Below are 24,408 nucleotides of genomic sequence, written 5' to 3' on the forward strand. Positions count from 1 at the left end.
GTGTGTGCATGTTGTCACACTAAATTACTTGGTATATATTCTTAGCTAACGTCACAGACTAAGAGGAATTGATAACATTTTAGAACAAGTTTCAATGTTCAAAATCAATGTTCAAAAAAGTTTTGAGTAGCATCTGCTGGTGGAAGATGATTTGCTAATATAGTTACATGTGGGTTGACTATTGGTCTAGTTATTTTTATGTATTCTCAACCTTTTAAGGTATGGGCCAAAATAACCCGGCACCAAGAAGGAAATACAATTCTGCTGTCAAACAATACCTGCGATCCATAAATTCTTTGCCTGGTTAAAAACAAATATGCGGAGGGTTTTGCTGGCAGCCAATCACTGCAAGCGTTTTTCTATTTAATGCCATCTGTGATTGGTTCACTAACGTAACAGCTACAACTCACACAGTCAGAAATTCCCGCTTGCACTCGGCTTCGAACTCTGAGCTGTCTGTACCGGTGGCTTGCAGCAAAGAATGCTAACAGGGGCAAAACCGCTGATTGAGCTAACCTTGAGTCAGCGATTGGTGTTGTGAGCGGTAACCACTGTATGGCAGTGAGTAACTAGCCAGTGGGACACTTATAGGTTCCATTGAGATGATGGGTATGGTATCAAATGAAGGACTCTGTTGGTATCAGTTACACTTTAAGAGTGCTGGTTTTGGTATTGGCCTCATCATTTTTTTAATGACATCCATTAACAAATTTGCTTCAAATCGCCCAGTTAGTAAATAGGTGTATGTAGAAAAGCAGTTATTCCCTCCATATCAAAGGAGATAATGTTGTTTTTTTCTGATTTAATGGTATGGAAAAGTTGGCTAGTTGTCTGCTCGGCTAGGTGTTGTATGAAAAGCATTCAGGACTTCAAGATGAAAAAGATATGGTTGCTACCATACATACACAGTCTAATACATATTTATTAAAATGGATAGTATGAGCATTTAAATCTGTTGGAAAAAGTTTTTTAAAAGATTGATATGCTCAAAACCTGTCAGGTAAAAAAACAAACTCTCAGACAAGATTGTTACTTTCTTCAACTATAAGCGTACTTCATTTTGCCTTTTGTTATCTCTTTTACGTAATCTCCCTTCATCCTTCCTATTTGATGTTCTCTTCCTTGTGTCTGACTTCCGAGGTCAGCAGTTGTAGACGAACGTCTTGCCTCAACAAGTCCCGCGACTCCCGGCTGATAAAAACTCTTCATCACAGCAACACAAGTGAAGGCAGAGAAGGAAAAAGGCTTTGGAGGGAAGTGGAGGAAGAGGAGGAAAACAGAGTGGGCAGTCACATTTTCTTCATCTGTGTGGAAAAAAAAGGATGATTCCCAGAAGACTTGACCGCTGGCACTGGCTAACCGGCACAGATGTCTGTGGAGGAGGTTTTGGCGGGAAGGAATGAAGAGGATGGAGGATCATATGGAAAGACAGAGAAGATGTACTTTGAAGTGACGTACATAGAAAGGTAGTCTTTTTTTTAAATTCTTTTTTGGCTAAAGTAACATAGCCCCAAGTGAAGCGGGACAGAAGCGAGAAATGCTCCCATAAAAAAATAGAGCAGCTGATCAGCGGCACTCAATATTCCCTTTTTTCCTTTCCTTACTTATCACACCCCGGGCCTATAAATAGCCCAAGGGCACGAGCTGACAAATAGGCAGCAGGCAGCAGTTCGTCTCAGGACGTCGCTCCGGGTGAGAGGAGGTGATGACACCGTGGCTCTGCAAGGCATAACCCTGTAGCTATTAATCCTTCAACACATGTAGAGGAGAAAAAGGATGAGATGGAGCAGGGAAGGAGAGTAAATCAAGGGGGAGAGAGAGGGGAAAGTGGAGAGAGGATACGAGAAGGGAGGACATGAAAGTAAAGAGGGAAAGAGATGAGATTGCAGGGAAGGGGGGAGCAGATGAGGAGAGGAAGAGAGAGGGAACGTGAAGACAGAGGAGGTGAATAAGTAAAAAGTCTTATTCACCAAAAGGAAAGTGTAGAATATTAAAAAGGAAGGAAAGTGAATGACATGCGAAGAGCGAGATGATCAAACAGGAGAGACGGTCGCTCAGGTTCTTCCACGTTTAAGATTTAAGTGACAGGGCCGTACTTTTAGATGTGTTTTACAATAAATCAGGCTCTTTTAAAAGCAGAAACGGAGTTTATTTTATTTTCTTTCACAGCAGAGATAAGAGGACCCAATAACACACACACACACACCTACCAACACGAGAATGCACACACCCTGCACCTTTATACTCTTCATCTCTAACCCCTACTCCTCCCCCTCAAGTTTTGAGGACAAACTTGCCTTCTTCATGAAGATAGAGATAAGAGAAGGTACCTTCCTTTCCTCTAGTGGGGGTGTAATGAACACTCTTATCGCTTCGCCCGGCTCGCTTCCTTGAGACGACCTCCGTGGAGCGGAACTAAGGCGGTGGTGTCACGAGGATACACCATTTAACACGATGGTTGGTGCTCGTTGGCCGAAAATCTCTCACCGCTCCACCGAGTCACAGATGGCTTGGCCGCGCAGTCGGATGCAGACCCGTGAGGGTTCATCGTGAGGTTGATTGCTGGTAAACATGCGCTTTGAACTTAACAAGGGGGTTTGATTCGCGTCACTGGCGAGAGAATCACACGCAGGTGACAGGGGAGTCTGAGCCCCAGTTATGATTATTATGGCTGTATACATCATCTTTGTCCGAAAGAATGAGGCATCTAATGCCATAACTGAAGCCTCTATGTTGAGCTCAAAGCTGCACCAATTAATTAATTAATATTAACAATAAATCAACTATATAATGTCAAAGTGAATAATACCACATGAATTATCACCCTACCCTGCAGTTCATTGTCAGCTCTCTAGACATTTTCATTATCATCTCCACCTGGAAGATCATGCGCTCGGTCGTGTGGGTGTGTGCACCCCTCCGTCTGTCCACGGTCTAGCTCGTGGTCTGCTGCAGCAAGCTGTTCAATATTTATGGAGGTTGCTTATGGATGCGCGCTCAAGGACCTCTTGTGGTTGCGGTGACTTGCACTTTTATGGCCTGCCTTATACTGCCATTGACAGCCTGCTTATCACTCACCACTCAAAACTGACTCCCACTGCCTGCAGGGCACCGGGAAAACACAGCTGAATGAAAGGCCGACCCCCGGCTGATACTTTGTGTCCAGAGACCTAGTGGGCGAAAAAACTGTTTGCTCTCTAAAAGAAACATGTTTTTTTTTTTAACACACTAAAGGGCAATTACACATTGCGGCCGCCGACAGCACGATAAACTGCGCAACCGCCGTCTAACTTTGTAACCCAAAAGAATAATAATCAAGATGGATGGGTCAAACCAATCAGTCGGGGAATTCTCCTGAAAAGCAAACCTTGCGCTGAGAGTTTCTTTCTGTTGGCCTGACTGGCTGGACCGAGGCTTTTCTGGTGCCATGTGTCAACAGGAATCTCTGGAGACTCAATTAGAACACAGACACACACGGCCTATCAAATGTCATCACAGCATGTGTACGCGAGTGTGTGTGTGTGTGTGTGTGTGTGTGTGTGTGTGTGTGTGTGTGTGTGTGAAACATTGTGAGATTGAGCAAGTGTTTTTGCATGCGTGAGTGTGTATGTGTGTGTGTGCGCTTCAGTGTGAGTCACAGCTGCATGCGGCCATGTAGACAGGCCTCCCAGTTAATGAGGTGCTCATTAACGAGCCTCCACAGCTTTTTCTTTTCAGGGCCGTGTAAAGTGTGTCCTCTCTGGAATGAACTTTTGTGAGGTGAAGAGTTTGAGAGTCAGACAGGGCGACATGCACCTTCATATTTGAAATAGATGCCATTTATTCAGAGACACAGGCTCAGATCTATAGTTCTCATACTGCAGAGTAGCCCTGGAGCCTGATAAGTCGTAATGAGTTGTCTACTTCTAAGGTGCCCTTTAAAAAAATAACTATATAGAAATAGCAAATCTTCTCCCTGATGGTCTTGTTTACTTATGCCGATCATATAGAGCTAGAGCTGTGGGTTCTTAAGCTTTTTCTTGTCATGGACCCCTAAATTATTATTATTATTATTATTATTATTAAATTGACAAGATTGTTGCATGTATAGCGTGAGGAGGTAACTGGAGGAATCAAAATAGTCACTCTCATAACTCTTAGCTTAATTATTTTGTGAATTAAATCGTGAAAATAAACCATCCTCAATTTTCTGGGGAGCCCCTGAAACTCCCGCAAGGGCCCCTCATAGAGAACTACTGTCATGGAGGCGTCAGCATTACAACCAGTTGAAAGTACATCTCGAAGTAGCTTCAGCACAAGTAGCAGACTCTCCAACAAGTCATCTACATTTACCGCCTGTTCCATCTCGGGCCTGAAACCCATTATAAAGACAGCTTAAACAATTAGTGTCTCAGCCACTCAGTTAAGCTGTGATTTCATTAACGAAGCAGCCGATTCATTAACCACTTTATATCTGTTTACATCAGCCGGTAACTCAGCCAGGGCCAGTCGCAGACACAAGTCATCATGATGGGGCGGTGATCACCTTTTCATTTCACACCAGATGACATCAGACATTTACGACCCCTCATTACTCACCTTTAGCAGTCGGCACCTTATTGGTCGGAGATGATTGGGACCGAATTTGCTATTCATAAATTCACAATGGGGCTCTTCATTTGGAACTTTTAATTATTTCCCTTCTGTGTTGAAAGGTTAAGCGTGGGGAGGAGGGAGGAAAAGTCTGTTTCAACACAAGTTTGGCCTCTGAGAGACCGGCGCAGACCTACCTGCTCGCTGAATCCCTTACGGCGATCTCTATCTCCGGCCAATCTCTTTAAACCGCCCCACCGCCGGGGGAACAAAGCTGCACAGGAGAGCTCGGTGCAGCGTAAGCCTCTTGCATCTCCCACTTTTACTTTGCCCCGGGCCCCCAAAATATCTCGGACGTCTTGCAGGAGAAGCTGCTCTGCTCCTGCCGCACTGAGACATAAAAAAGATTGAATTCTCGCAATTTATGCAATTTGTTGGGGAGAGACGTCTTTACCTGGACGCTTGCCACAGGACTCCGTCTTGCTCAGCAGCCTTAAGGCCGGCACTGCAGGAAATAGACGCGCTTTGATCCAAGGCTCAATTTGCCATCACTGGATTGCATATGCACATTCAGGCTGTTGACACTTCAATCGCCATATCATTGACCATTGAGGATGAAAATGATGATTAATGTCACCAAGAGGGTGATTATGATGTGCTGTGTAAGCACCCTGTGAGTGTTTTTGCGGAGGCAAGCTGTGACTGCATTAGCGTCTTTTGATACTTCCACGGCTTTGACTGTTGCCGGGGTTTCAAGAGCACTCTGTAAGAGCGTCGCTATCAAGCAACAGATACAGGATAATAGAAAAAATATCAAATATAAACTACAAAGTGCGAGCGAGGGAGTGATTTCACCTTGTGCGTTCAAAAGGTATAGTAATTTTCAAAAAGCACAGCTTGTAGGAATCACAAGGTGAAAGCTCTTAAGAATTGAAAAACAAAATGGCTCTCCTTCAGGCGGAAAGAGGAGAAAGTCGTATTATTTGGCACTGAGTCAGTTCAAGAAGAGGATGCTTCAGAGAACACTCCAAAGGTAAGAAGAGGGGCAGGAAACACTGCTGATAGACCTTGCTGTCAATAAGAAAACAGCAACAATTAAAACATGTCACATTTTGAGTTCATTTAGTTCCAAGGTTTCTCTGCTTACTTACTCCCAGAGGCTTGAATTGATGTGTCACAGATTTTAGAAATGGCAATAAAAAAAACTGACGGCTCCTGACGGCTCCATATTTATTCAGTCAAAAGCGCTTCACAATTTGCACAGCATACAACACCATTAAAGAATCATTTTAAAGGGCACTTATTATGCTAATTTTCAGGTTCTTAGTTGTATTTTGGGTTTCCACTACATGTTTACACGCTCAATAAGACAATATGTGTCTCATACTGTGTGTCTAAAGTTACCTGTATGCACCATCTGTATGAAACGCTCAGATTTAGAGCCTCCCTCTTTAAGTCCCAAAAAAGCACAGTCCGCCCTGACGAGCTTGCGAGAAAACTATGGCGCACCTTTGCAAAGAAAGGTGTCAAGTCGTGGGTAGAGATACTCAGACGGGAGGGGACACAGGAAGGGGAGCCAAATTGTTGAATTACATGTTCTCTGATGCAAAGTAGCCCAAAAAAACAGACAGGGTTGTGGTATTTCACAGTTTGTAGGTTGGTAGGCCCGCCAGATACCCATATAAGGGAAAGCTAAGATAAGAGGACACCAAGATAACAATAGATATTGAAAAAACAAAATGTCAATATCACTGCATTGTCATTTCAACCTAATTATTTTCCTTGGGTTAGAAAGCCAGAGGTTAGCTGCAGTTATTGCAATGCATCCCATAGGGAACATGAATGTGTGCACCAGATTGCATGGCAGTCACACTAATAGTCATTGGAAATATCAAACCCTTTATGGGGGATGTCAGATAAATAATAAGGGGATTCATCTTCTGGGGACCATGAATGTTGGCACAATATATTGGCCAAATCAACCCAGCAGATGTAAAGTAGTTGACATTGCAATCCCTAGAGGCCCGTCACATTGTTCAAATGAATATAAATTAGAAGGGAGATAAGCACTCGGTGAAGTCTTCTTGTTTGTTGCAGGGAATGAATTTGACGATTGTGTTTTCAGTTGCTTTCACTGAACATATGGCAGGTCTTAATATAAATATTGAAAGTGCACTTTGTAAAATCCAAATATTAGCATGTAAAGTGGCTCTGACTGCAAATCATTTCTGGTGGTGCCATTCCCGTAAATCACTGACAACACGGATCGCCTACTTATCCATTTGGCTTCATAACCTTCACACATAAAGGAACCTCAGCGATAATGTAAAAGGTGTAAAAAACATAAACAGAGTGCGGCTCTAACTCAGGATCATTTGCAGCTTGAGCGGGCGCACCGTTAAAACCCATCTGTCTGCAGGCAAACGTGGTGCCGGCCCATCTGGGTTTCCTTTCTATCCGAGACCTTGGGAGCATTGAAGGTTAATGCCCCCTTATTAGGCAAAGCCATCAGACCCCGGAATGGCTCCACCTTAATGTCTGAGGTCTGCATGTTAAGGAATGCCTTACAACGGTTAAGTAGGGGTTCGCCATCGTGCACCTGTCCTCCATTTATCCTTTATTAATAATGGGGAGGCTGCTGCAGGGTTTGCTCACATGCTGACGAGCAGAACCCAACAGACCTACGGTAAAAAATCCTCATTACGTTTGAAAAAAAAGTAAAGGAGCAATTTTCAGTTTCCTTTGGGCAAGCAGAGCAGCAAAAATGATTGTAATTCACCGTTGCGCAATGCGTGTGCCGTAAGAAAAATGTTAATTGATGACTATGGTTGCACGCCTGATTGAATACTGCGTATTGTTGGCTCAGGGGAGGCAGATTAAATAAGAATAAAGCTTTAAAGAGCAAACATAAACAAGCAAATAACAATAAGAGACAGGAAGTAAAATAGATGATGGATTGAGTAATGGAACAACAGAGCATGTCTCTGTGTCTCTGTGTAGTTATGAAATAGAAGGAACAAGCTCAGACGGGTAAAGAGAGTCAGAGGAGTGATGAATGAATACGCCTCCGCTGTTACCGCACATGTAGCCTGTGATTTATGGGGTTGATTGTTGGTTTTATCGCGATACCCAGCCAGTGCTGGCCAGACAGTCATGTGGCTCCTTTATTGTTTGGTAATAAGTATCAACCTGGCATGGTAAAATGTAACATTCCCATACAATTAAACTGTACTTGGTCGCAGTTTTAAAAAAAAACGGTGGCTTGAATTTAGTTTTTCAGGCACCCCGGTGGAGCGAGGCCAAGTCACCGTGTAATGGGACTTCAGGCCTCAGGCTTCAAACCATATAGTTTGTACAACTGACCACAAACGTAGACAGACGATAAATCCAGCCCAAATGGCGAGCTCCCGGACAAGTTTTTCTCTCTGGAGGATACAGTAAGTTTCCATAACCGTGGTTTTGTATCGGCGTCTTTTCATGCTGATGGAGAGAAATACAATTCCCAATCTGCTTTAGTGTCTTTTTTAATAAAAAAAAACGCCAACGTTTATGAGCGGCTTGGTTTATGAGCAAGTTCCTGTAAATATACAACACTTTATTATCAAATGAACAGGTACACGTTTTCTAAACGAGAGCACTAAAGTAGCTTTTAATTTGCTAACGTCTGTGTTGCAATATTAAATGTCCATCTTAGTTTGAGCACTTTATGAATAATGAATTGTACGAACGGGAATACTTGCTGTTCAAGTAACAGTGACAGTTTTGTAAAAGATTTATAAGAGAAACAAGTTCTGAACACCAGTAGGAGTGATTGTCGGTTATCGAAATTTACAGAAAAAGTTTGACTCTTGCTTCCATTGCTGGACAGAGGGGGGTTCATGTATATGTTTACATTTTTTAAATAGCAAACAGTCCAGTACGTCCGTACTATTCATTTTCTGTTTCAACATTTGTAAAAAGAACGCAGCACCGGCTGTTTCGTCTGCATTCTTGTGGCTGACTTCCGATATTAAAACAGTGACATTTAAATGACGCTCAGTTCTTGCTGGAGAAACAGACTGATTGTGTTATGGAGCTACTTACACAGTTTGAATCAAAGCTGTCAGCCTCGCACACATAAAAGACGTCTCTTTTAAAAATGCCAGCGTTGTGTGAAGCGGTGGCATTAAGGAACCGAAAACTTAAATGTACAACCCACATTGGAACTGGTAACATTTCCATATCACTGAACTCAATGTTGCCTGAAAGTGATTTCCCAAATCCTTCATCCAAATGGCCTCTGATTTACCCTCTGACAGCGACACCTTACAGTCTATCAGACACAGACAACACCTCCATCACGGTGGATGACAGTGGAAGTGAACGAACGTCGTTCTCCCATTCTTTCAGCAACTGCGGTCAGAATATCCTTGAGCGACCTCCGGCTGCCATTTCTGCTCGCAACCATGCCATTGTGAAGAGGGACATTGCTGTAAAGAGCACATGTGCTCTGAAAGCCCTCTCCACGGGTAAAGGAAATAGCCCCCCTTCAGGCAGAAGCAACTTGAAAATAGCTTGCTGGATATCAACGACTGACCATCCCCTCTCCATCCACCTAAATCCATTATCCATTCCTGATCTCTCGGCAGGAGTCAAAAAGGTAGTTCATTTTCAAACAGCTATGCTAAAGGCGCGGTGGCCTCCTGAGGTGTTGGTTTCTGCTGAGATCAGCCGTATTTGACCCTGAGGATAAAACAGTGCCGCTGTGAGGAGGAAGAGTACTGATTTTTTTTATTTTGTTTTGCTGATTTTCACTGAAGGGAAACCAACACGGTAATGATCCTTCTGTAGGTTCACCTACGGAAACCTAGTTACAACTTTTACTTTCTTGAGATAGTCAAGTAAAGGATAGAACTCGTAGGACTGTAGGTTATTTATTTTGTTGATACTGTGTTTTGTTGAGAGAATTAGTGAGAATGGTTTCATCTTTGATGGATAACATTATTCAACACCGTTAGCACTTGGCAATATCTAAAATATGACCCATGTACCTATACTTTCAGTTCAATTGATGGATTTTACTGGTGGAATGAGTAGGATTCGTCAGTTGCGGCTCTTTCTTGGCCTACATTGGCATTTTTTTGTGAGGTTACAGTCTGGCACCGGCCACATGCTTCTAGTCGGTCGTAAATCATAATTGACAGCGATTATTTGAGTATGAGGCTATACATTGTGTGTGTTTTTGAGAAAAATATTCCTCATTTGTGCCTTTTATAATTGCTTTCATTTTTATTTCTGCAGGGCACCTGGTTAACAGTGTGCGTTTGGGCCTCATTACAAGATGCAAGTCAGGTTTTTGAGCTTGGTATTGATGGTGGTTAGATAGAAAACTGTACCCAGAATCATTCTCTCACTCATATCTCATGCGAGCCTGTATTCAGGACTCCATATGACTCGGCTCTGACTGTATTCATTCTTAAACCAGTTCCCTGTGCCTGTGGAGTTTTCTCTAAACATTTTATGGAATAGACTAAATATATTCATATTTTGTTTGAGCCCAAGAGCATGTTAACTTTTTATTGTATAGAACTGAATTTTGATACAGCACTTGCATCAGTGAGGTCTTATTGGACTCGCTAACTTGCCTTAAGAATTGGAAGTTAAAAAGTCCTATTGCACTGAGCCAGAAGTAAAATTATTACCAACATGTATTTGCACACTTTTCTGCAATTAGCACACCTTTTTAGAATAGTGAAAAAAATATAATCCCAAACACAAGTACTTGTGTGTGGTTCCTTGGTAAATACAGTACCTAGCGGCCAACTGACGGACCGATCAATTTTTACTTATTTGTTTATGTTCCCTTATATTTGCTTACTTTCTCTACTTAGTCTTGTTTGATGTTTGGTATATTCTGATCCAGATAACCAGAAATCTTTTTTATAGTCATGTTCTCGATTAACCTGACTTCTAAAAAAAAATAACCATTTGAGAAGCCGCCATAGGAGAAAGTCTTGAAAAGGATTGATTGGAAGAACCATCAATCTATTGAACACTTAATTAACAAAGCCATTTGGGAGAGGAATTATATTTTCCACTTAAAGGTGTCCTTTTCTCTTCTTTCAATGAAGTTCTGATATAGATCTTGCTGTTATAGCATTTAGGCAAGCTAACCTGTTCAGCAGCTGAATTCAGTGAAGAACAGGCCCAATCCCAATCTGCACCCTTACAGACTCACAGACTTTGAGGTGCACTCCCACAAAGTCCTTGAGGGTTTAGGGGGTCCCAGTGTTACATTGTGGAGTGCCTGAGGGCTCTGTGGCAGACATTTTGAGCCCTTTATGAACCCTTTCCGTAAGTCAACATTAGATGCTGACTTTGCTTAAGGGAATTACCCACAATGCATTGCAACGTGAGGTTTAAACGCAGTTCCTAATGGAAGAATGGAGACATACAAAAAAGGTAAACCACTACTTCCGCTGGATCCCTGAAGGTGGCACGTTTCTTAATGTCTTCCTGGTAAACTTAGAATTAACATGACTTCTGAATCCCTCTCAACCCTGGTACACGCACGTGCTCATAAAGTCACGAGCAAACCCACCCAGATGCACAGTCGCTGACACTGACAATAATTATCTAAGGCACCAGGCAGATTTACATAATCAGGTTGGGATTGTGAAATAAGCCTCGCAGTCAGTGTAGACATTTGACGCACTGTATAAACAGGCTGTCGGGCTCCGGATGCCACTGCTGAGCTTCGCGTTCAGTGTGTTAGCAGTATTAACTTAGCGACATTTCACAGGGACTGGAATAACAACGCCTCTTAGTCCTGCAGAAGAATTGTGTGTGTGTGTGTGTGTGTGTGTGTGTGTGTGTGTGTGTGATTCAGTTTGAGCGTCATACTGGCATAATGAAAGTACCATTTTCCGTAATGTGTACATACAAATAAAATCATCCGTCAACCAAGAGGAGCCCGTTTGTGGATTTCTACACCCCGCAAGGATGCCACGTTGGCTGACGTGATCCTCGCTCTTTAATGCAGCCTCTCTTAAACAATTTTTACATTTCTCTCTGCCTTCAACGTCAGCGACAAGGCATTTATGCCCCCACACCAAACTTGAACAAGAAGGAGGGAAAACGAAGCTCCTAGTTGAGATTGATCTTCTTCATGACTCGAAGGAGGCTAGAGGTACGACGCTGAAGCATTACTTTTCCTCCCCCGTGTCACAATCACCCACCAGAGGCCAATAACAGCGCACACACCTTGATAGTATTGCTTCCCGCCGACGCGCTGTATCACGTCGGCCAAATGATGATGGCTTTGGGGTTGGGACGTGTGAATCTGACACACGTGTTTGGATTTAGGGTGCGTGATGTTGACACGCCGGCTTGACAGAGGCGCACGTCAGTTCCGTTCAAAAGTGGTTGTCTTTTGTGGGTTCTAGTTGCCCAAAGATACCATTCCTCAGCTTGGGTGAACCAGACACCCCAACCCTCAGCAGGACCGCCTGACAGTGGAGGGAATTGGGCTGTCATTTTGTCCATTTGTATTCCACTGAAAGCTAAAGCTCGGTGATCCAGGTGAAGAATTTGAATGAGAGCTGTTGGTACACGGTGTCCTCTCGGAACACAAGTAGCAATTATTTAAAGCGAATGTGGGCAGCATTACTGCTTCTAGCAAAATATGCTAGTATCGTGGCTTTAGGAGGTCGAGTGAGCTAACTTCTCTCTACTCTCTGAGTAAAAAAATAAAAATGTATGATTTGCAAAACAACATACTTGTCCTATTTCTTCTAACATTATGTGAACCTAGAACTGGCAAGAAAGTTGTCCTCTGTGCATATTCCAGCAATATGCCATGCATATACAGACATGAAAATCCCTCACCTTTCGGCGAAAATCGCCGTTTTGAAACTAAAATAGGTGAGTCACGTGAATCGTGTAGATTCGATGAGGTTTTTTTTTTTTAAGGGAGCGGGGAGCTTAATGAATTGAGTCATTGAACACAGCAGGAGAGAACGCGATGTTAGCCAGCTTGCTAACGCTCTGGTGGAAAGTTATTAGCTAACATTTCCATTAATGAGGAGGTAGATTCTGAGGTGAGGGGACTGAGGGGCTGATCACACAGGACGCGACTTTTTAAAGCGCAACCGCTTTTTTTTTTTTAAAGAGAGTACGGCGAATACCTATCCGCGAGTTGTGTCTGGATGACAAGAGCACCCCTGACCCGTTTTCATGCCGCAAACGTCAAAGGTGAAAAAGGCGGAAGCGTTCGTCTGTTTCCACTTTGAAAGGCTGCGAACATCTGTATGCTTCAGTGTCTTAATCCGTCATCAAGCAAACACATGGGATGTGATGAACGCATCAATACAACCACGAAGGCCAGTTAGTCATCTGCGCTGCACTGTGGAATGCATGAACTTTTCCTCCTACCGTTTCCTTCCAACAACCTCCATTAATGTGCTCTATGTAAATGCTGACCACGTTTTGCATTTGGAGCACGGTGTTCTAAAAATACGACGCTCAAATTGAGGCCAGCACTTGATCTACGACTGAAAAAGAGTCAGTCAGGTCATATTCAGTCAGTGCCTCTATAGTTTCTGCTGCCGGGATTCCACACGTAATGTGAGACTTAATGTAGGTTCAATGCATCAAAGCAATTTTTTATCCAAATGGATAATGAGTGGCTTTATGAGAAGAACACTACTACAGAAGTCTTCTTATTGTTTGGGTATATATGTTCTTTCTAATGCACATGAGGAAACACAGCTCATGTTTGATAAGGCTCCCAAAGCCTCTGCAGGGATAGATGCAACTTTAATACTATCCCGTTAATAAGAAATAGTTTGGTGTATAGTTGCTGATGAATTTATGAGTTGAGCCCGAGTCAAGCGCAGACGGCGCCCTCGTCCTCTTGAAGGATCTTCCAGTAATTATGGAAGATGTGTCTGCAAAAACTGCAAGTCTTTAGGGGATTAAGGGCTAATCCGAAAACAGCAATCTTAGTATTATTGAGGAGCAAATGTAATTTAGTGCTTATTGTGATGAATCACTCACTGCTGAATGAAAAAAAAAGTTTTTCTCTCTCTTTAGGCTTTTTGGACTGATTCACAGATCCAGATGTGTGATAATGGACACTGAACATTTAGACTTACCAGCATGTACTTTATCCGTAAGGTACTAACAACAATAAATATACAGCATTTTTGTATATATATATATATATATATATATATATATATATATATATATATATATATATATATTTAGAAAAAAAAGACAGAAGACGGTTTCATTTTTCTGTGACCATTTTTAACAGACATTTTTAACATTTACAAACTTTTTTGCATGTACTGTACGTCTCCATAGGGTTGAAATATTGGAATTAAATATATATGTACATGTATATATACATATGATAAGAAATATACAAATGTACTTCCAAGATTCAGGGCAAATATTGAGTCAGTGTTACGAGCGATCGATCAATCTGTTGAGCAGTGACGGATTTCAAAAAGCACTCCAAGTCTAGTTTCTTTAATACAGTGTCTCTGTCGAGAGACCGCCAGGAACAAAATCCTCCACCGCTAACTACTGTGTGAGGAGCGGTGTCAGCGGCGTATGATGGATGGTGCATTTAATGTGGCACAGACGCTTTATAGTGATGGAGATAGCGGCTCACTCGACAGCTCTGGACCCTCTGTTTTCCGCTCCGTCTCCGATTGGATAAGAGGGAGGGGCCTGCAGACATCCCAACTGCAACCTTATTGTTGCAGTTGGGATGTCCATTATTGAAGTTGCTGTTGCGAGGAATGATGTGGGATTTAATGAGAGGATCTGAGATGTGACTGGCAGAGAGGGGCACCGCGCGGAAAGACGAGAGGCTTCTAAAGAAGAAGGAGATGTTCTCGGCAGTGGCTTTCACCCCCACGTGTGACAGGCAGTTTGTACGACCCATCAATTCTAATTCCATCTGTGACAGTGACACTGACAGTAAGTGTATGGTAGGGGTGAGAGCCGATTTGTGTAAATGTTTCTGAAGATTTTAATTATACACATCATGCAACAAAAAAAAATAATATATATATATATATATATATATATATATATATATATATATAGAAAAGGAAGAAACTGAAAAAGAGAAATGTGTTTTTTCAAAGCATACAGGGATGACAGAGAAATACAATATGATTTCAATAAGCACAAACATCAGGCTGGCAACCAAATATGTACACTTGAAGATTAACATTATCCCCACAAAGGAAGGTGAACGTTATTACGACAAGACAAGCTCAGCATCCACATCAGACAGGATGCCAGCTCCGTATCAGCTCCACTGAAGCTCCATCCTTGTATCGTAACCGACACCGTCAGAAAAATCAGACGACGAAATGGTTTTGAAGCTTGGGAGCGATACAGGAAGGAAGCAGCAGGTTTTTAATTTAAAGTTCACAAGATATATTGGGTGGAATCGCTGTGTCGTTTAAAGGGCTTCCCTTTAGTGCTGCGGGACGGGGCTAAAACCTGAAAACCCGGATTTTTGCATTCCTCGTATAAAATTTGTTATATATGCCTGAAAGATGGAAACTGGATTACACAAGTTACGATGCGTTCAAGAGCTACTCCGTAAAGATGAGCAAGTAAATTATAACGGTGTATACAAATCTCATCGTGCAACATGTAGATTTTGGATAAACTTGGATAAATTCAGTTGTTTGAAGATATTTTCACAGCATATTACTGATATACATTATATCAGAATAAAATAAGAACCATTTACATTGCTTACATTATATATGCATATGTGTAGTACAAACTGAGGTCACAAAAAGCTCCTCATTACAGTTGCTTCTAAATAAAGAAAAGCTTTTTCTTTTCAGATTAGCCAATAATCCTCTAAAGACTTCCCAGACAGTTTTTCTAGACACATCTTCCATAATTAGGCAAAAATCCTTCAACAGGACAAGAACGCTGTCTGTGCTCGACTTGGGCTGAAATCATAAATCCATAAGCATCTATTCATTGAAATGACAGTGGTACAATGTTTGGTCATGTTGGCAGTGTGTTGAAAAGTTTTATCCCCATTTTTCGTGTGTTCTACAAATGGCTAACTTGCTTAAACAGGCTTTTTCTCATAACATCTGGGTAAATTGTAATTTTGTTTATGGGAAATAAGTAGATCGTTACGTAACTTTGTTACGTTAAGTAGTAAGTGAAATAACAAAACGCAAGATACATTTAGTCTTTGGTTTCACTAAGGACCAGAACAGCAGTCTCCTGAGTCAAAGTCTGAGTCCACCCGACCTCCAGACGTCCTTGGAGACGGCCCCTCTCGTTCTGGCTCATGTGTGTTTAATACGAGTTACAGTGTAGACAGAAGTGTTTGTCCCAACTTTGGATTGGAATAAACCCAATAATTGGACTCCACAGCCTGGTGTGAAATATAAACGTCCGTCCCAACTATTTACAGCAATGCATCCGAAAGGTGTCACTGCCAGGTGATAGATAGATAGATAGATAGATAGATAGATAGATAGATAGATATGTACTTTATGAATCCCTAAGGGGAAATTTTTTAAGGTGTGGAACATACATGTCTGTCCGGACGTTTTCTTGCGATACATCCGATGGTTGTGCAATCGTTGGACTTCACAGTTTACTGGGGGACCTAAATAAATGTATTTTTCTCGTAGTTGTCAAATAGTTGAACTTCCTTTTGGCCCAAAGAGATGGACAGACTGGCTGCCGATGAATATTACCCCTACAGCCACACTGCTGGCTTGGCTAAGACCAAACAGCAGTTAAGTTTGGTTCTCTCTCTCCGCTACGCTGTAAATGCCTCTTCAATCCCGACTTCGTAACATCCCACGTCCTTGTGAGGAGTTAAATGAACAGGCCTCAACACAGCCAGTCACTTAGCTGTCGCCTGCACTTGATGATGTCATGAATCACTAACTCAGCACGGAGATGGAGATTTCAGGGCGGCGCGGTCACCCATTATGTTGTGTGTGTGTGTATGTGTGAGGGTGGGGGGGGGGGAAATGGCCTCTTTCCCTGATAGATTTTGAGTGAGCTAAATTGTCCATAAATTTGGGACACAGAGTCATAAATGTCAGGAAAGGGAGAAAAACAGACAGACAAATTCCTCCAGCGGGATGGCAGCGCTAATGATTACTTCTTAGAGTGTGTAAGTGGAAAGAGAGAGAGAGAGCGAGAGAGAGCGAGAGAGAGCGAGAGAGAGAGAGAGAGAGAGAGACGGGTGGAATGATGTGCAGGGAGTGTTAAAAAGGACAATAAATAGGTGGGGAGGTAGTTGGTGAATGTGTATGAATGTGGATGGGCCACTCCGTGTTAATCACTGATGGGGAAAAAGAAAGACAGAGGAAGATGGAGGAAAGGAGATGGCGTGGAGGCGTCCGGTGGCATTAATCTCACCGACTCGTGGTCACATTGACTCACTGCATGACTCTGTGCTGAGGAACCAGAAATCACACGGGGCATTCTGAATGAGATAACTCCATCACTATAAAAGGGTTTTCGATGAGGTTATCTGCAATGTCGGCAGATGTATTTGGAAGAAAGCAGCTGTGAATAAAAAGTAGAATTTCCACATTTACAGAAATAAACAATGGAGGCCACATTCCGGATGTTTGTGGCAACCTGTTTGTTGTGCCTATTTATAATAAGATTATGAAGCGTATGGATTCATTCACGACTGCTGCATAGCTGTCCTCCAAACACAAATTTACAATGCATAAATACAAGGACACTAATAAACAACGTGTGATAGTGTCAGCTCCAGGTCAAAGTGTGCTGTGTACGATATTCGTAATGACTCTGAGACTCTGCATGCGAGCAACAACACTTGCAGCCGGGAAGCCAACTGTTGCGCTCGTATCGCTTTCATGAGCTTTTTGGACAATTTGTTGAATGAATCCATGAAGATGTTTTTGTTGGTTTGTCCATTTTTCAGTCTTGAAAACAGTGTTGCTACAAATCTACCAGCAAGTCCTGATGCCTTGAGTCTGTCGTTCTTTCAGAGGCTGTAGTCTGGACTTAAAAAAAAAATGCAGTCTGTAGTATTAATGTGAGCTATGTCGAAATGACCCTTGTGGTCAGACGAATTAATGCTCAGGAATCTTGTGTTTTATTTTAACGCCTTCTAGCTTCAATCCACATAAAAGACTTGTTTGTTTATTTGCTTTAGAAAAACTTGCGCCATTATCAAATCCACAGAAGTTTGTTTGAAATTCCAGCTATGTCTCCAAAGATACCTTCATGTCAGGCTGAACATTTCTCATCACCAGACATCTAGAACTGTTCAGTTTGACATTGAGGAACTGAATGAAAGATGAATACGACATAGCATTTTTAAAATATAGTGATAGATAGAAAAGAGTATACGAGACAAAAATGTCAATTTGAACCGAGAATAAATAATTGGGAGCCATATACATCAAAAAACTTCAATGTGAGAAAGTAAAACGTATTCACGCGAGACATTTTTCATAACTTATTTCTTATTATTTTACTTCTGTACATAATCATTTCAACTCAGATATGAAGCATGTTTCTTCACTAATACCAGCTGAAAATATTGTTGTGGTACATCAAAAGCATATTGAGCAACTATCCCGTTCATTTCATCTCCAAAATGGAGGCAATTGAACCCTGTGCTTGTTCGTTTTGTTATTTCTTCCCTTTAAACAATGAACTCTGTGCTCTCCGCTCATCGCTGCTGTTAATTCTTTGTAAAGATGAGTAGAGGTGACATGAAACAAACAGTAAACGCAGATCATCTGAGGAACGCAGCCAAACAGAGTGATAAAGTTAATTTAGCCTCAGGTCAAGAGAGCGCGAGAAAGAGAGAGCGCGCGAGAGATTTTTTTTTTAGATTTTTACAAACACTCTTTATTGATGTTTTTCAAAACTTTACAAGTACAGTATTCTTTATATATCAAAAAATTAGGGTAAGATCAAACAACTTCGCTGTTTTCCCTTCTTTTTTTAAATCATCAGTTAGTTAGGACACCCGTAAAAGACAACTGACAGTTTAAAACGAAAAAAAGACTCTAGATCAGCGATGTGGTGATAAAGCCTGAACTCGAGCCAGAGTCTCGCCTTGAGGCTTGTCCTCCACGCTGCCGCTGCCTCGTGCCCATCCCCCTGCTCATCCTCCTGAGCAGGGGCGAGAAATCTTGTCAGTAAAAACAACGCCAAAGCATGTAAAAACTAGTGCTGTCAAGCGATTAAAATATGTAATCGCGACTAATTGCATTTATTTCATAGTTAATTCGTGATTAATTGCAATCGCAATTTTTTTTCTTTCATTTTAATGCTTTTATCAACATGAAAAAGTGGATTGGTTTGCTTTGTGCACATGTTTTGCTTTATTGAAAAACAATTGCCAAACAGGGTGGATCAAAATACATGATAAAGTGCACAATTCAGGTAAACAAGGGTTTACAAAATAAAATGATGAAGCGTAAACAAGGTGAGTGAGAGGGGGAGAGAGAGAGAGACTTTCAATCTGTTTTATTATTATTGTTATTTTTTATTATTTTTGTTATCTGTATGAGTTGTATGTTTCTATGTTTTTCTGATGTGTTTTAATTGCTTTGGCAATATTGTTGCAACGTTCTAATTGAATTGAGAGAGAAAGAGAGAGAGAGAGAGAGAGAGAGAGAGAGAGAGAGAGAGAGAGAGAGAGAGGTGATTGTAACAGTCAGGCTTCGTAGGTCCTGTCGTTGGCTGTGATGTGTATTATATCAGCTCGATCCTCGTCCTCCACAACGCTAACAGGCTACACGCAGTAGCATCATTTAGCTTTGGCTGCAGTAAGTTTGTTCTTCGTTGTGGTGTCCACGTGTTTCTGTCTGGAGTCATCCTTTCCTGTCTGGCTACGACGAGGGGGCGCAGAGTTAGCATCAGCTGTGTGCTTAGCCATTGAGTGGTATTTCAGTCTGGATAGCTACGATGATAGCTCACAATGACAAATGGCTCATACCACTTCGGTCTTGTCAAGGGAACCACGTCTTATCATTCATTTTGCCGTATCGTGCTCACTGTTCATTCATTTCAACCCGTGACGTTAGCCTAGCTTCCAAGCGCAAACTGCGCTCGGAAGGGGTCCGGTCCTGTCTCCCTACCCGGACTCAGGATGATGTCCGGGTAGGGGTCTGCAGTGTCCAGACTGGTCCTGGTCTGGTCGTCGCTTAGGAGGCGTCTTTCTTTTTCTGTCAGCCTTTTTGACCAGAGCGCGAGGACTTCCTCCGCCACCCGGAGAGACTGCAGCCCCAGCAGAGAGCCCAGGGCCTGTGTGTCGGTCAGGGCCGGCCCCACTGCATCCACCAGCTGCTGCAGGGTCAGGGTTCCAGACTGGATCAGCGCCGCCGTCAGTCCGTGTGTGGTGTGGTCGCTGACGTCCAGCCTGGCTCCGGTGACCAGTGGTTCTCTCAACAACCAGTGCAGAGAGTTGGCTTCAGGGCACCTTGTATGGTTAAAAAGGGCCCATGACTTAAAAACACCCAGGTAAAAAGTAGGCAACATAGTTAGTTTAAAAAATGTAGGATCCGTTAAAAACAGAGCATCATCCAAACCCAGGTTATTAGCAGGCATCAGGATGCTGCTAGCCACATCTCTCCACACCAGATCTGCCGGTCCTGTGAGGTATCTTTGAATGAACTGCAATCTTGCAGTCCGGCTGGCCAGGTGGACAAGGCCCTGTGCCCCCTCCTCTCTTGCTAAAAACAGCACCCCGTGTGGCACCCAGTGCAGACCCCCGCAGAGGAAATCCACCATCCTCGTCTGGACCTCCACGAGTAAGCCTGGGGGAGGGTCCACACATTTTAGTTGGTGCCATAACTGGGATGCTACCAGATTATTTAAAACCAGCACTCTCCCTCTAAAAGACATCGGAGGGTGCAGCCATTTCCATTTTCTTTATTTTTCATCGACCACGTGCTTCAGGGATGCCACCTTCCCGTGTCTGGACAGCTCTCTGCTGAGTAACTCATCGGTGATGAAAGGAGGGACGTTGGACCGGACTACCTTGGTGGCGGGTTGGGACAAAGGCAGTACTTGCACCAAACAATTTTTCACGATGATTCCCGTCTCGATGACAGAGTTCACCTTCTCCACCCGGTCCAGGAACACGACCGCGGCACTGTTCAACCGCGCGTCCGACAGGACTCCTCTGTGGCCGACCTTCTCCCCCACAGCGAGGCCAACATCCTCCACGCTGCAGGGGAACCGAGTGCAGACCTTCACTCCGTGCTTTCGGGTTAGGTGCCTGTAGCTCGGGCTGGCCGTGCTGCCAGCCAGGCCACCGACACCACGCCGGTGAGAAAAAGAAAAAGCCCACCAAGCACCCAAAACACTAAACTATAAACTAATGTGAAACTGTGATTAATAAAGTATATGAAAAATATAACGTTAACAGAGTGAAACACGAAAAAAGAAAAAAAACACACAAATGCTCTGCCACCCCCAGCACCTTGCTCACGCACGCTCTTTGAGAGAAAGAAAGAAAGAGAGAAAGAAAGAAAGACAGAGAGAGAGAGAGAACCAGGCAGACAAGAAGCAGCTGAAAGAGACATCGACACAACGCTGCAGTCCAGAAGACAGACGGACACAGACGAAGAGAAGGAAGGAGAGCGACAGACCGCCGTGTCATCTGGGATCAGCGAACACTGTAATAGGCTTGAGTCTCATCAGTTGGGCTCAGCTTTGGGGAGGCTCGGCTGCAGATTTACCTCGCTGTCTTGTCTCCCTGCCAACAACAGCACATGGGAATGGGATTCTCCAGCAGACCCAGAACAATCCCAGAAGGTCTCACTTAGCTGGCTTTGGGGGGAAAAGAAAATAATAGGTGTCGAGTTTTCCCAGCGGCTTCGTGCTGGTATAATATTTACCCTCCGGTTCATAATGGAACTCCAATGAGCTGAACACCGGAACGATGTTTGGCAAACTCAGCGCCGGGGTCTTCTGCACCGGTGTTATTCTGTGTAATTGACTCAAATGGTGTTTTTTTTTTATGATGGAGATTCAGCACACAGACACACAAACTTTGTTTTGATGTGATCAACGTTTGAATGTCTGGCTTCAGTTCGGCTGGGCGCTCGATGTCCATGCGTCTGGTACAAAGTAAGTGCTGTTCTGACTGAACTCCCTATCAGGGAGAACTTTGAAAATGTTTCGAACAGAACATTGAGAACATTTCCAGAACAGCATGAGACCAGCAAAGCCGAGCACATGTTCTTCTTTGTTTCAAATAATAGCCCAGGGCTCTTGCTTTAAAACAGTGGGAGTTTTTCTTATTTTTTAAATAAAAGCTAAAGTTATTTTGTGATAGGTAAAAGAACACACATGTGGTATTTAAAAAAAAAGCAAAACAATGTATCACAATGCCACTTATTCTTCTTGAAAATCCCTGGAGATCGATGGCATCTTTAGAGACGTTCTCCACATTAACTTCAGAAACCTAAAGGTCACGGAGTTAGAAAGAATGGACATTTACTAGAACCGGACCAAGCGGCAGCCTCCAGTGCTGAGAAAAAGAAGCAAAAAAAAGAAAATGTTTAAAACGGGTTTCCTATTAACTGTACAGTGGGTTAAGTAAAACTTGTTGTGGTTCATTTTATTGTCTTTTCCGATAAGAATGTCCAACTGACTTAAACTTTCCTGTCCCTTCTGCCTGCGCGATGACACTTCACGCATGTCTCAAATGACGAGTCAGCGTCGATTCCCCACAGGACACAGGACGACAGAGATTGGACTTAAGTTCAATTCACGTAGATCTAATTGCAACCAGCAGAATACAGATAATTGAAATGTGTCCCGGTAATTCAGACAATAGCTCTCGCCCCCATTTGTCTGACCCAACTACCTGAGCAAACAGAACAAAAGATTTCAATAGAGCGTTGAAAACTGAATCTAATGTAACGCAGTGTTAATGATTTTAAGTATGCATTTGATACTATTGATTCTGTCTTCTCATTCGACTGAACCAAGTAACTGAAAGAGTTGTATTGTACTAATTAGAAAGAAACTTTTCAGATACAGTATAATTATTTTGTGCAGGCCCTCCCTTGTCCATCCCAGCATGCATTCCTTCATTACTCAGGTGGACTACTCGTTCTTAGAAATTAGTGTTTACGTATGATGTCCTGCTTTCTCAACCCTTCTACGTCATAATACTCTAAAACTCAGACAAACACAGCGTTGATGCCAAGTCACATCATGACCTGCTTTGAACGAGGCTCCCTCCCACTGACCTCCGTTGCGCGACTAACACGTCCTGTTTTCTACATCAGAGGGTGGTCTTGAGAAATAAGTGTTGCTTAGCTGTGTGTGCAGCTGTTATTCATCAGCCTAAGATTTTAACCTTTCTCAGTGTTTGGTAGTGACCTTAAGTATAATACATCTTCATACATTTGTATATGTTTGTGACATTTTCTTCCACAAACTCAACCGTTGTATTGATGTTGAGGTTTTTAGGTTATGATCATGGCAGCTTGCTACCTAAGTTTTCCAGACAATTTGAACAACAGTTTGACCTTGGCATTTTGTTGAAATTCAGTACATTTTCATATTCATGCTCAGTGCCATTATGAATAGAGTTGATTCACATGCTGTAATGGGTTCGACTGATGCGTTTTTGGAGGTTTGCGGGAAATGAAAAGCCTTTAACTGAAACTGAAAACATCTTCGTCAAATCCTGCTTTTTGTGCTGTTGCAGAACTGTTTTTTTTCTCTTCTGAGGGAGGATGTGTGTGTCAGGGCGGAACCCCACCAACTTACCCCATTGTTACCACATGTCGTAATTGGTCTCTTCAGCATGTGATTATGGATTTTGCCAAAACTAGTTTTGTCTTTCAAAGACAAACGACCATCTGCAACTGACTCCGTACCCTAAAATCGTAGGGTACTGACAGCATAATGCAAATTACGCTACTGTGAATACAATGAGATCCTCATGGGGAGATGAATAAGCAGAAGGTCAGACTAAAGCACAGGCGTTTACTATGTAATTGCAAATCGTTAGAATACAACTGCTTCTTGTATTTTTATTCTAGTGACAGATGAAACTCCTCCAGCATTATCCCTGCATGGCACTGGGGATAGAATACAGCGTGGTAAATGGGTAATAATAACAACATCTAAAGCGCTCGTTTCAATTTGTTCTATTTTCTTCCCTTTCTGTCCCCTTTGAACTCCCTGTAGATGAATTCAAAGCCCTGCTGAAGCGCTTGCCCACCGACCGATTCCTAAACGTGTCCACGATCGCCAAGTTCTGGACGGCCGACTTGTCCCTCCAGAAGCGCTACGCCCAGTTGGAGTCCAGCGCCGCCCTGGTCATGGGCAAAGCCCAGAAGGTCGTCAGGAAGCTGTTCACCCTGAGCAAACGCTGCCCCAAACATCCTCGCATCAGCCTGCCCAGAGAGAGGTAACCCACAAACACACTACAGGGATCAAACCCAGCTAAAAAGGCATTTGAAGATCGCAGAACTCCGCCAAGGCCGTTTCCAAAACTGAAATATAATGGGAGCATCCGCCTTGCGTTTCGGATTTGCTGACATCCTGCTGACAAACAGACAAACAAACCAACAAACAAACCGATCCCTAAACTGAAGAAGACATCATTTATTATTACGAGGTGTTTTTGTGGCTGCTTTGCGCTGATTCATCACAGCTGTAGGCTCTCTTGCAGCCCACTTCAAGTGGAGCACACTGGGGAAAACCCAGAGCTATCTATCTGGAAATAGCTCAGCTTTGAGTTTAGCCAAAACCCCCAAAAGTAATACACACGGGAAAGGTGGGAAACATGCCAGTGGGGTACACTATCGCTCCCTT

The 24,408-nt window shown here is 42.9% G+C and overlaps 1 protein-coding gene across 1 annotated transcript in view; it reads left to right on the top strand.

Moving 5' to 3' along the window:
* The window catches only part of brinp2 (bone morphogenetic protein/retinoic acid inducible neural-specific 2), a 206,288-nt gene that overhangs the window by 174,131 nt on the left and 7,749 nt on the right, over nt 1-24,408 (top strand). The window contains exon 7 of the mRNA XM_068570912.1: nt 23,779-24,001. Coding sequence (XP_068427013.1) covers nt 23,779-24,001 — 223 coding nt within the window. The remainder of the gene's footprint in view (nt 1-23,778; nt 24,002-24,408) is intronic.

The sequence above is a fragment of the Clinocottus analis genome, unplaced genomic scaffold (assembly GCF_023055335.1).
Source record: "Clinocottus analis isolate CAN_PGR_092001 unplaced genomic scaffold, fCliAna1.0.p SCAF_11, whole genome shotgun sequence".
In the NCBI taxonomy this organism is placed as follows: domain Eukaryota; kingdom Metazoa; phylum Chordata; class Actinopteri; order Perciformes; family Cottidae; genus Clinocottus; species Clinocottus analis.